Source organism: Nansenia antarctica, assembly GCF_963989245.1.
Source record: "Nansenia antarctica genome assembly, chromosome: 7".
NCBI classification, from domain to species: domain Eukaryota; kingdom Metazoa; phylum Chordata; class Actinopteri; order Argentiniformes; family Microstomatidae; genus Nansenia; species Nansenia antarctica.
In genome coordinates this window covers 46980830-46993329 of record NC_137677.1, presented here as the reverse complement: position 1 = coordinate 46993329, position 12500 = coordinate 46980830, and the positions used below count along the sequence as shown (strand labels likewise).

Sequence of the window (12500 nt, the reverse complement as noted above, 5' to 3'; positions counted from 1 at the left end):
TTTCTTTCATGTAAAAAAACAAATATAACACAAAAAGAACATAAAATATAATACAAAGAATTGTCGTCTTTTTTTCTTTTTCTTTTTTTTAAATGTTGCACAGATATTTTGTTCATTCTTTTATACATACAAACATTTGTACAAAGGGATGGCCATGTAGAGGACTGTACCGTAGTGCTAGTTGGACTGTTGGACTATCATTAACAGGTTGTTTACATATGTACATGCTAATAGAACACACATCAGCAGCAGCGGCGGCGGTAGTGGCAGCGGCGGCTACAACCAGGCTATAGAAGGACGGAGGACCGGTTGGGCTGTTTGTCTCTCAGAGAAGGTGCATGTCATCAGAGAGGAGTTACCCTATTGTTGCTTTCTGCAGAGATGCGGAAACACACACTCTCAGAAAAGAGATGTGGAAGTGAACACCCTTGAACACAAGCACACGTACACACTCACACACACACACACACACACACACACACACACACACACACTTGAACTGACAGCAGCACAGCGTTTCATGGACAATTTAGCACTCAGGACCGGACAACGGCGTCGGAAGTAGTCGGTTGCATGGTACCGCCTCTTTACCCTCTCTCGTCGGCTCTCTTTCGCTCTTTCTCCTTCTCTCGCTCTCTCTCTCTCTCTGTCTCTTTCTCTCTCTCTCTCTCTACAGCCATTCCTTCCTCTCCCATTTCCTCTCGAGACCTCCCTTTCTCCCTCTGCAGGACTTCTCATTCTACCTCGACCTCTGCAGGACTTCTCACTCTACCTCGACCTCTGCTTCCTCTTGTGTTTCAGATTGAAAGGAGAACATATATACATCCTGAGATATCAGACAGATGGTGGGTATGCAGTGATGGTTCTAACTGTGTGATATCTGATAGGGTCTTTGCACCATCAGAGCAGAGTGACCGATGCCTCGCACCGAGCTACACCTGTCAGAGATTCATGGCTTCGGTTTGGAGAAGAAAATGATAACTGATTATTATTATTGCTTTATGTATCACATTTACTGTATGCAAACGTTAGCCTATGGCTACAGGGTCAATGGCTTGTTATAGTCCAGTGGTTGGCTCCTCTCTCTTATAGGACAGAGAGGTGTAGGACACTCATCTTGCTGCTCAGAGTTCATGTATACATCTCCAGATCAGGACGAGCTGCTGCTTTCTGCCATGTTCTACTCAAGGCATTTAACCACTCCCCACGCAGAGTGAAGAACTGCCAGTCAGGTCCACTAGGAGGAGGAGATCGTGATTGGATAAGGACGCAACAAACCCCTTCCCCGTTGGGTCGCATGGGGCCCTGCTGACCAGCTCAGCCAATGACAGGAGCTCTGCTACTGACCCAAGTCAGAGGTTTCTCCAATCCCAGCCCCTGTATACCCCAGGCCCCAGTTCATATCTGTCTACCTCTCCAATCTTCTGCGTCTCAGTAAGGCATCTCAGCGTTGGTGTGGAGAGTTGGACGGTGAGTCAGTCCATCTGGGTCACACTGCTGCAGAACCTCCTGTCTGTCCAGACATGTCATCATCATCATCATCATCGTCATCATCATCATCATCACCATCATCATCATCATCATCATAATCTCTCTCCAGCCAGGCCCAGTGGCCCTCCCTCTGCACCTATTATCTTCGTCATGTTCTCCATCCTCCTCTAGTTGGATTGTGAGTCCCTGTGAGCCAGAGAGAGCAGCCACAGCCTGACAGCGTGTCTCGGGGGGAGGGGGGGGGGGGCTGTCTCTGGTGGGCTTTTAGACAGGAACGGGGCCGTTCTTGGTGTGGGTCTCAAGTGCTTTGATGCTGCTCACTATCTTCTTCTGAGGGCCTACGATAGTCACACCAACCTTCTTTAGGTCCCTGTAGAGAGAGAGGGGGAGGGGGAGGAAGGGAGGCGGGGAGGGGGAGGAAGGGAGGCAGGGAGGGAGAGAGAGAGAGAGAGAGAGAGAGAGAGAGGGAGGGAGAGAGAGGAGGGGGAGGGAGAGAGAGAGAGAAGAGAGAGAGAGAGAGAGAGAGAGAGAGAGAGAGAGAGAGAGAGAGAGAGAGAGAGAGAGAGAGAGAGAGAGAGAGAGAGAGAGGAGAAGTGGAGATTGGGACTGTGTTACTAGCTGAGTATGTGACACCCTGTGACATTAATGACATGCCCTCAGTGCTGCTCCTCCCCTTCTCCCCTGGCTGTCAAGCGCAGAGGTTCGTGTTTCCCAACAGGCCGATGGGCTGCCATAGCTCTGCAGTCAACTGAGAGGTGAGTCGCCCACTTCCCAGTCTTGTCTATGTGCTGACATGAGGCCACTATGACAGCTCCCATTATGGCTCTGTCACTGGGAAACAATGGGAACCCAGAATTGGAATGAAAATGTTGGAATGGAAAGTGGTTTATGCCTTATGTGACTTGAGTGGACACTTTTGCTGTCTTTGCTGACCATGAAGTGGTTGGTGTGTGTGGTGTGTGTGTGTATGTGTGTGTGTGTGTGTGTGTGTGTGTGTGTGTGTGTGTGTGTGTGTGTGTGTGTGCGTGTGTGTGTTTCCGAGGGGAGCAGCACTGGCACAGACAAATACAGAAACTGACAAAATAGAAACTGTTCTGAGAGATTGAGTTGCAGTCATTAGTTCTATGCATCATGTGACATTGGTTCGCTCAGAGTTCTCCGTCAGAGTTCTCTGTTCTCTCCACAGACTGTAGACACCAGGGGGGGCTGGTGGAGGTCGAAATCGGAGGACGGGCTCAATGTAATCCATGGAACGGAGTGAGGAATCGTATCAAGCACACGTCCATGCGTAACAATGAGCCGTCCTCCGATTTCTACCTCCACCAGCCTCTCCTGGAAGACACACACACACACACACACACACACACACATAGACATACCGCACATGCTATATGCTCTACAGTTAGAGTGAACCACATACAGTGTATTACAACTTCAGATCACAGCCACGGTTAAACACAAAACATAAAGAAACCCAAAGTAGTGTAGTATAGGTGTGATCCGCTGGTAACGACATGACAACACCTCCACAGCCTTGCTCCTGTTGTAGTCTCATGTTATGGAAGCAGATTAGTAAAAGCAGACCTACAGGGTTAGAAACAGCATAGCTCAGACACGATCCGTCAACATATAGCTTCAGCTGCAGCTTTAGTGGGCTTTTCTGTAAGACCTTCTGTGCACAATATACAATGTTTCATAGAGTTATTAAGTTATGTGTATCACTATGATCGTTATTATTATTATTATTATTATTATTATTATTCAAAAGCAAGCAAGGGGGGGGGGTTTAGTTTCGAAGGGCAGCCAGCACACACTGCCTGTACTGGCATGAGATAGAAGTTACCCATAACCACAGATCCAGGATCAGATCACACTCCCCCTAATTCTAAATTCTAATCATAACTATCAGGGGTATGCAAACAGATCAGAGCCTGTATCAGTGGTAAGAGGCAGCTTCTACCTACTCTACCTAGTCCTCCACCCACCATCCAGTTCCTCGAGGGGGGAGGGGGGGGGGGGTGTTAGAGGGTGGTGATCCCCATGGAGGGCTCCCAATCCGGACATGTAGCGGCTGTGACATGGTGGACCTCTGTCAGGCAGATTCTATGGACAGAGTCAGGCCCAGAGACATGAGTAATGGATCTCTATGGTCAGGCCTTCAGAATGGTCACAGTCTACTGTCTCTCTCTCTCTCTCTCTCTCTCTCTCTCTCTCTCTCTCTCTCTCTCTCTCTCTCTCTCTCTCTCAGAAAAGGCTTTAACGGTACACAGTGTTACAACTCACAAAAATCTTCCTCAAAATCATTATGAAAAACAAAACACAAAAATAAAACAGATACATGATACAAATATAGACACACTTATATACAATATAAAAACACAAATGATGAGGTAACGGGAACGGAAGTCTGTTCAGTGTGAATAATTCATAATAATTCATAAATAACAGTGAGAAAGGATAAACATCAAATGATGAGTGTGCAGATGGAACATGTACTAGGGAACAGGGACTTCATTCCTGCTGCGGTGTGTCATTCTGCGGTGAGAGCTGACTCATCACGGTTCCCATCAACAAAAGAGAGAGAGAGAGAGATAGAAAGAGAGAGAGAGAGAGAGAGAGAGAGAGAGAGAGAGAGAGAGAGAGAGAGAGAGAGAGAGAGAGAGGGAGACACTTCAGGAGCAGGAATGTGAGAGTGAAGGAGATGCCTAAACAGTGACGCCTAAATACTGTATTGTGTATTGTACAGTTCAGCCTCTCCAAGTGGCTCTTAGCTCTAAATGCCACTCAGCAGATGAGTCCACTGCAGTAGAAAGTTTCTAGATTGATTTAAGTTGTCTGGCACTCAGAGGTCAAAATGTGTATAGTCCTGTGCTGAATATCAAGGACAGGATTAAGTCAGTACTAATCAATGGAGTAATATTGAATCCCACACAGGGAGAACCTATCAGAGCTGGCCCTGGTGTGTCAAGGCCCTCGCCTTTACTGGATTAAACACAACTGTGATCCAATTTCTGATCCCTGAGAGGGAGTTCATAGATGCTAGACGGAATGATCTTGTTAGAGAAAAACGTGAGCATACAGTTTATCTGTGATATATTCAATCAATGCTGTATGTCGAAATCTACTGAGTTGGCAATACAACATGCCTTTTTTTTAATGGAATGCTTTCATTGATTAAAAGTAGTCATGGATTAAATGGTGTGAGAAAATACACTACCTTGAGGTAAGAATGTGGACTGGTAGACATGTACAATATACAGGAACGACAGACTGAGAGAAAGTCTACTGTCCTTATAAGGTGATGTGCTAGTGGACAAATCTGGCTCCCAAGCAATTACATCTGGGCCGTGAGTAACGGCGGGAATTTGATAGCCTATTTGCATTTCATTATTTATATTGACATCAGAACAAAAGTCGTCTTAATGACGGCGGGGCCTTTTGTTTGGCTGCGTTGTCCAGGGGACCAGAGACCAGACCACTGCTCCCAGACCTCCGCTTTGATCACAATAATTATAACTGTCCAATTATTTACACTGTCAAATACCTTGTCAATTAACATAACAGCGGGCCTCCAGAGGGCAGAGAAAGAAAGAGAGGGAAGGAGAGAGAAAGAGGGGGAGAGGGGGTAGACAGAGAAAGAGGGATAGAGAGAGAGGAGAGAGAGAGAGAAAAGAAGGGGAGGGAGAGGGAGCGGGAGAGGGAGAGGGGGACATAGAGAGAGAGAGAGCAAAAGAAAGAGAGTAAAGGAAAGAGAAAAATGGTCCAATGGCAGGCCAATACCCTGCATTTCCCATGACGCTCCACCATCGTCCCAGAGCCAAGATGGAGGTTTATTATTAGAGGTTGGCAGCATCATTTTAAACCAGAGATTCTGCCAGATCCACCGCTCTAAACCTGTTATCAGCCTGTCAATCCTGTCAGGAACCAGGGTCTTATTCCTCTGATGTCTCTGATGTCTCTCTCTCTCTCTCTCTCTCTCTCTCTCTCTCTCTCTCTCTCTCTCTCTCTCTCTCTCTCTCTCTCTCTCTCTCTCTCTCTCTCTCTCTGTGTGTGTCTGTAATAGTGAGCATGGCTAAAGGTCTGTCATTATCGATTACAATCAAACTCCGTGAGCCACGTTTAAGAGATTAGACCCACAGCGGTGTCTCTAAAGTAATGGAGGCACATTTGTAAACATGTTGGGCTCTGGGCGTCTGGTATTAAATCTGGCCTAAAGTGGCATAAGAGACTTTCTCAGGGAAGGAGTAGTGTTCCTGTAAGAGCCTCAGCCTCGGCTCTTTAAATCACTGTTAGGGCTTGGCCGCAGTATCCAGGCCCTGTAAACACTTCTGACATGAACAGCTTAATGCGACTCACATTCCCTGCTGCTACAGTCACCGCCATAAGACTTACAGGAAATAACAAGGCGAAGCAGTAGGGTATTTCCTCTTCTCATCAGCATTACATTATAGCAATATTCAAAGAAAACATGTTCTCTGTCACTGGTTGGAACCAAAGTCAATTAAGATGTTTTACAGATAATGTAGTCGATCTGCTTTGCAACTCTGCGAAGTCCAAGCCAAAAATAATGAAGCCAAATAGTGGATCATGGTTTCCTCATGTGGACGCGATTTGTGTAAATAATGAGCAGAAGCCATTAGCGCAGTGGTAGAGCAGATGCTGTCTTACTCTGCGGAGGTCTTGGCCAGGGTGTCACAGGAGCTGTAGCTGACCCCAGAGAAGGCCTCCTTGCAGGGCAGTGTCCTCACGTTGTCCAGCCAGTCCCCCATGGTGTCCAACGAGGGCACCTCCGCACTGCTCCTGTCCAGGAGGAGGTTCGCTGGCCTGGAGAGGAGAGGAGGGGGAGATAGAGAGAGAGAGGGGGGGAGGGGGTGGTGAGGGGGTATGAGGGGGGAGAGAAAGACGGAGTGAGGATGGGCGAGGGAAAGACAGAGAGAGAGAGCGAGAGAGAAGAAGGGGGTGAGAGAAACGATATGGACGGTTAGCCGAACATTGACGATGTCAATACCTCCGGGGTGAAAACAAGAAACACAATACAAGCCCTCCAGTGAGTGGTCAGATGTGGAACGCATCAGGGGTAGAAGATGTTATTATTGAGGAAACAAGCTCATAAAATCACATGCTGCAGAGAGAGAACACAAAGGGCCTCACAACCTGATACCTCTCTATGCCTCCGACACACCACAACACACACACACACACACACACACACACACACACACACACACACACACACACACACACACACACACACACACACACACACACACTGGGGCCTTCATAAGGAAATACCTGTGGAGAGGGGAGTCTACCCACAAACCCTTGCTGTTGCTCTGTTATGGAAAGCACTCCCCAGTGAAAGCCAACACACACATGAACGTTTACTTTAACACAGACATTTCTGATGATTTCCCACCATTCCTGTTTGCACTGTTTCTATAAAATTAATTTAATATACTATAGTTCAAACCTTCATATGCTATATGGAACAGGGTTTGTTCCATGTTCAGGAAAAAAAATAAAAATAAAAAACAACATTGGAAAGAATCAATATCTACGTTGTGCATTTGAAATATTCAACAATAATATCATTATGACAACATAATTGCATTCTTTTTCTACAATCCAAACATTACAAAATTGCAGCAATACTAGACATTTATTAGATTTGACAGTTTCAATTGAATACAATCCAAACAAATCAAATCTGTGTTGTTATGAATAATCCAGGATGAAATCCTGTACAGTACATGGAGGCACTGTTCTGTTGTGAGGAGGTTAGGCCGAACCACCACCTGAGCCCATATCCCTCCACCACCTGAGCCCATATCCCTCCACCACTTCCTCTTTCACTCCAGGCACAGACCTGATCTTAGGCCAGGTCAACCCAGGTCAGTTCAGGTTAGATCAGGTCCCCCCCCCCCAGTCCTCCTCCTGCAGTAAAAAATAATGGGAGTGTGTGTGTGTGTGTGTGTGTGTGTGTGTGTGTTGCTCTCAGAGTCAGAAAGGAAACCATAGGACGAGAGTCTCTGGCACCTGCTTCACACACAGGGGAATAAAGGCCTACAGAGCCCAGTACAGCACAGGAAACCAGATCAGTACTCCCATAGAGACCACTATTTATAGTTGTGTAAACAAACACATTATAATACCAGGAAGTCCAACCCCAGGTGGAGTGTGGGTGGTGGAGAGGTTTGGGGCGGTATTGGATGAGGAGGGTGGCTGTATCGGTGCCGTCTGAGTGGGGGGTAAAATTATTTCCTACTCCTATGGGTCAGGTAAGGCTTACAGCAGGGTGAGACCAGATCTGTGTCGAGGTGTCCTTGGGCAAGACACTGAACCCCAAATTGCTCCCAATGAGCGGGCCGGTGCCTTACATGGTAGCTTGTCGCCAGTGGTGTGTAAATGTGTGTGTGAATGGTGAATGAGAGGCACTAGGTAAGTGCAGTCCATTTACCATTTACCATAAAACGTTTGAAAAACAGAAAGTAAACAAAACAGTGCTTCATTGTATGAGCAAGTAAAGGGAAAGTGTGGGACAGAAGAAAATCGAGAAACAGGAGAGACATCAACATGGAGGGGGGGGGAGTGAGGGGAGGACATCAGGTCCTGTGAGAGTAGTTGGTGTTGTTGCTGTGATTGAGTCTTTTCCTGACGATCAGAGGGGCTGCCAGAGAACTGAAGCCTGCTCGGGGCCCTCAGGACCCCCTGGAGAGCCGAGTGTTTGTGTAAGGAGAGAGGGAAGGGAGGGAGGATGGGCGAAAGAAAGAGAGAGAGGGAAGGGATGGAGTATGGAGAGGAAAGAGAAGAGAAAGAGTGTTGTGTGCGAGGTGCCTCTCGGCTGTCGACACAGACAGAGCTCAGGCTACATCGTTCAGCTGTGTACCAGGACTATTGATCTGGAAACTTCTCTCTGTAGCTCTCACTGAACCCTCTCAGTATAGAGGTAAACTGTGGATGACCTTGTCCCTCCCTCCCTCTCTCTCTCTCTCTGTTTCGTTTGTTGCCTTATTTATAGCTGCACTGGTGAAGTTGTGAGGTGGAGTGAGAGACAGCGAGGGAGAGAACGAAGGAAAAGAGAGAAAGAGCAATGCGAGAGAACGCGTGATGAGAGAGAACGGGCATGTTTGGTGTCAGGAGAGTTGATATCGTACACTCTTGTGCACAGGGAATGCAGCCCATTCTACAACCAGAAGAATTCAGAAACCAGAGAATTCTCCCCATGAAGAATAAAGCAGACAAACAAACAAAGAGGAGAGAAAATGTGAAGGTCCCTGTCTTTCTTTCCCTCCTCCTCTCGCTCTCTATCATTCTTTCTTTCTTTTTTCCATGTCAAAGTGACCTCTGAATAACCATTGCTGTGTAGTATCATGTTTTTAGGGCTCTCTGGGGAGAGGGGGAGCAGGGAAGAGGGGGAGAGGATAGAGGAGGAGAGGAGGAAGGGGGAGAGGAGGGTGCAAAGGAGAGTTTGGAGAGACATCTGGGCAGCTCGGTCATGGAGTGGAATGCACCTCTCGCTGTGAGGGGGACTGGGATGGCTCCCAGGGTGTACCCACCCCTCCCTCCATCCGCCCATCTGCCTTTCCCCTTTCCTCCCCTTCCTCTCCCCCCTTTCCCTGTGTCTTCTCCCCCTCTCCACTCTCCCTGATCCTCCTCCACCCGCCCTCTCTACTCTCCACTCTTCCCTTCTCCTCTATTCCCTCTATTCCTGAGCCCGTAGATCAGAGACCCAGGCCCACCTATCTACCCCCTCAGGCCCATAGACAGCAGTCTCGACTGCAGCCTCTCCCCCAGGCTGACCTTGGCCTACATTGTACTGCAGACCCAGGACATTCTCCTTTACCTACAGATAGCAAAATCAAACACCCAGGCCCACCCCTCCTAAGGCCCAACAGACAGTGAACTCCGGCTCCAGGCTTTGGTCTGGGCCTGGGCCTGCGGGGGGTGGGGGCTCCATTAGCGAGGGTAGCCCGAAGACAGATGAGGTGTGTGAGGTTGAGTGCAGCTGCTCCTGCTGTGCTACGGCACCACACACACATGATCACGCGCACACGCTCACACACACACACACACACACACACACACACACACACAGATACACACTGATACACACACACACACACACACACACTACACTACACACAACATAAATCACCTCACGCTCCCATGCCCACACTCGCCCAGTGTTAAAAGCCAATCAGGAAAATTACATGCAAACTCCCAGGGACCCATTTTCACTTTCTTAAGAAATCATTAGTCAATGTTATGAGCTCCCGACGTCTCCATAATACCAGTGCAGTCTGTTAGAGCCCCACCACCTGCCCCCCTCTCTGCCTACCTCGACCACCCTACGCGGGCTACGGCACGGTCACAAGACCCCTTGGGGCTCCAAAACAAAGGGAGGAATAACAGGATGAAGAGAGAAGAAGGGATAACAGGAGAGGTTGAAGAACATAATGAAGGACAGAAGGAAGAGAAGGAGAAAGGGAGCAGTTTTGAAGCTTTGAGGTGCATGAGGGAGAATGTGGTCAGGGGGATCGGGGGGGGGGGGGATGTTTGGTGAATTCGAAGGTAATAGAGGTTAGAGGGGAGTGGGCCCGCTGTGGACGGGTGCTGTGCAGCATCCTGTGCACACATGGAGCACACAGGGGTTGTTGATGAACGCTGTGTGTGGCCTGTGTCACTACCAACTGGTTCCAACAACAAACACATTACATTTTGGCTTCAGGGAGAAGACAATCTCCAGCTAGTACTACGGTCCCCTATAAGCCAGGGAAGACAATCTCCAACTATAGTCCAGAGAAGACAATGCCTAGCTATTGTAGTACTCCTCTCCCCTATAGGCCAGAGAAGACAATCACCAGTTAGTACTCATCTCCTCCATGGGCCAGAGAAGACAATCTCTAGCTAGTACTGCACTCTCTTATAGGCCAGTGATCAGACCTCAGGTCCCCCTATACGCCTACTATACTATACACCTCTGTCATTACCAGAGGCAGCTGCAAGCAGAAAGAGTGTGTGGCAGACAGAATGTGGTTGCGTGACAAACAGAGAGAAACCGAGGGAGAGATGGACAAACGAGTCCCTGGACAGAAGATATCGTTTCCTGTTGTTACTGTCCCAGTGTAATGCTGGTCACTAATGAGGAGGATGTGATGCGACCCATGGCGACCCATAATGCCGTGGGAGGCGCGTGGGGGGATCGGGTGCGTCCGGTGTCGCCTAGCGCCAGGTGGTTAGTAGCCAGGTGCGTGGGAGAGGAGCTCCGGTCGCAACAGTGACATCACTTTGCCTGACGCTCGAAGACTATTGCCCATGGTTAGGGGCTAGCGTTCGATTAAAAAAAAAGGGGGAAAATGTAATTAATAATAATAATGGAGGGTTGGGGTTAGGATCTTGTTGGGAGTTGAGTGTCGAGTACCTGGATGTGGTGTTGGCTGTGATCTTGAGACTCCCAGGATTGCGGATCAGTTTATCCAGGATGCTGACGATCTGTTCAAACTTGGGCCTGTTGTTCCTCTCCTTCTGCCAGCAGTCCAACATCAGCTGGTAGAGGGCTGCGGGGCAGTCCATGGGCGGGGGCAGACGATAGCCTTCATCTACCGCTTTGATCACCTGCGTGGGGGGACAGTTAAGCGGGTTAGAGCGACTTCTAATCCTAACTCCTACAAACAAAACAACACGAGTCTTCCTCCTCTACTCTATGCTCATTCTATCTGTATCTGTTCATGTTTCCTTGGATTTATGGTACCGTACATCTCCACTCCGGGAAAACATGCTGACTGTGTCAAAAAGCTCAGAACAGAGATACCTGCTGAGAATAGAAGTCCTCGCTCTGGTTTGTTCGTGCCCTAGGCCCACTAAGGAGTCTGTTCTAGATTTCTGGATCAGGCCCGTCAGGCCGCCAGCAACAAGCTCTGTCCGCCACCTGGCCACTCTACGCTTCGCTTCCCCTCCCAGCAGGACATTCATGATGTATCCATGGCGATGGGCAGTCTACTCACATCTTGATTGGACATCTCCCAGTAAGGCCGCTCTCCGTATGACATCACTTCCCAGAGAACGATGCCATAGCTCCAAGCGTCGCTGGCGGAGGTGAACTTCCTGTAGGCGATGGCCTCTGGAGCGGTCCACCTGATGGGGATCTTACCTCCCTGGGAGACAGACAAGACACAAACATCATCTCTCAACAACACGACAGATGGAACACTACGATGCCAGTCAGTGAATGTTGGCAGTGGTCAAACAGCTATAACTTAAAAAGCAATAACTACCTTTGGAAAATGTTCAGACCCCGTCACTTTTTCCACATTTTGTTGTGTTATAGACACACATTTGAACACGTTTGAAATATCAGTACACTTCTTAAAATTTAAATACAGAAATTGTACATATTGTAACTATTCAGACCCTTTGTTATGACACTCTTTGCTCAAATGCAAAACTGCCATTAACAAATCATTCAATAAGTTGAATTGAGTCCATTTTAATGCAAGGATAATAGTTCATAGTTCATGTAAGTTTGGAATTAATATTTTTGTTATTTATAACAAATAGTTTATAGGGTCTCTGATTTGCATAACAAAATGTGGAAAAAGTGAAGAGATCTGAATACTTTCCGAAGGCACTGTAGCTGTAACTGACATCACGTCAGAGTTGGAATGAGGTTATAATTGACCTGATTTGGACATACAAAAAGGGTGCTTAGGTTCAGTGCTCCTGCAGGTTCAGTCATTACAAATGTTCCATTTGTTCCTGGCCCAGTGTTCCCCCTGGGCAGAGAGGGGCCCTGTAGGGCTGTGTTCCCCCTCGGGAGAGAGGGGCCCTGTAGGGCTGTGTTCCCCCTGGGGAGAGCCTGTAGGGCTGTGTTCCCCCTGGGGAGAGAGGGGCCCTGTAGGGCTGTGTTCCCCCTGGGGAGAGAGGGGCCCTGTAGGGCTGTGTTCCCCCTGGGGAGAGCCTGTAGGGCTGTGTTCCTCCTGGGGAGATGCTGTAGGTCTGTGTTCCGCCTG

At 48.3% G+C, this 12500-nt stretch overlaps 1 protein-coding gene across 1 annotated transcript in view; it reads right to left on the bottom strand.

Annotated features, from left to right (window-relative positions):
* Positions 1-1755: 1755 nt before the first annotated feature.
* Positions 1756-12500, bottom strand: part of epha3 (eph receptor A3) — a gene marked incomplete at both ends in the record, with an annotated part of 80144 nt that continues 69399 nt past the window's right edge. The window contains 4 exons of the mRNA XM_080536822.1: positions 1756-1861; positions 6160-6315; positions 10913-11106; positions 11496-11645. Of these exons, the coding sequence (XP_080392948.1) occupies positions 1756-1861; positions 6160-6315; positions 10913-11106; positions 11496-11645 (606 nt within the window). The remainder of the gene's footprint in view (positions 1862-6159; positions 6316-10912; positions 11107-11495; positions 11646-12500) is intronic.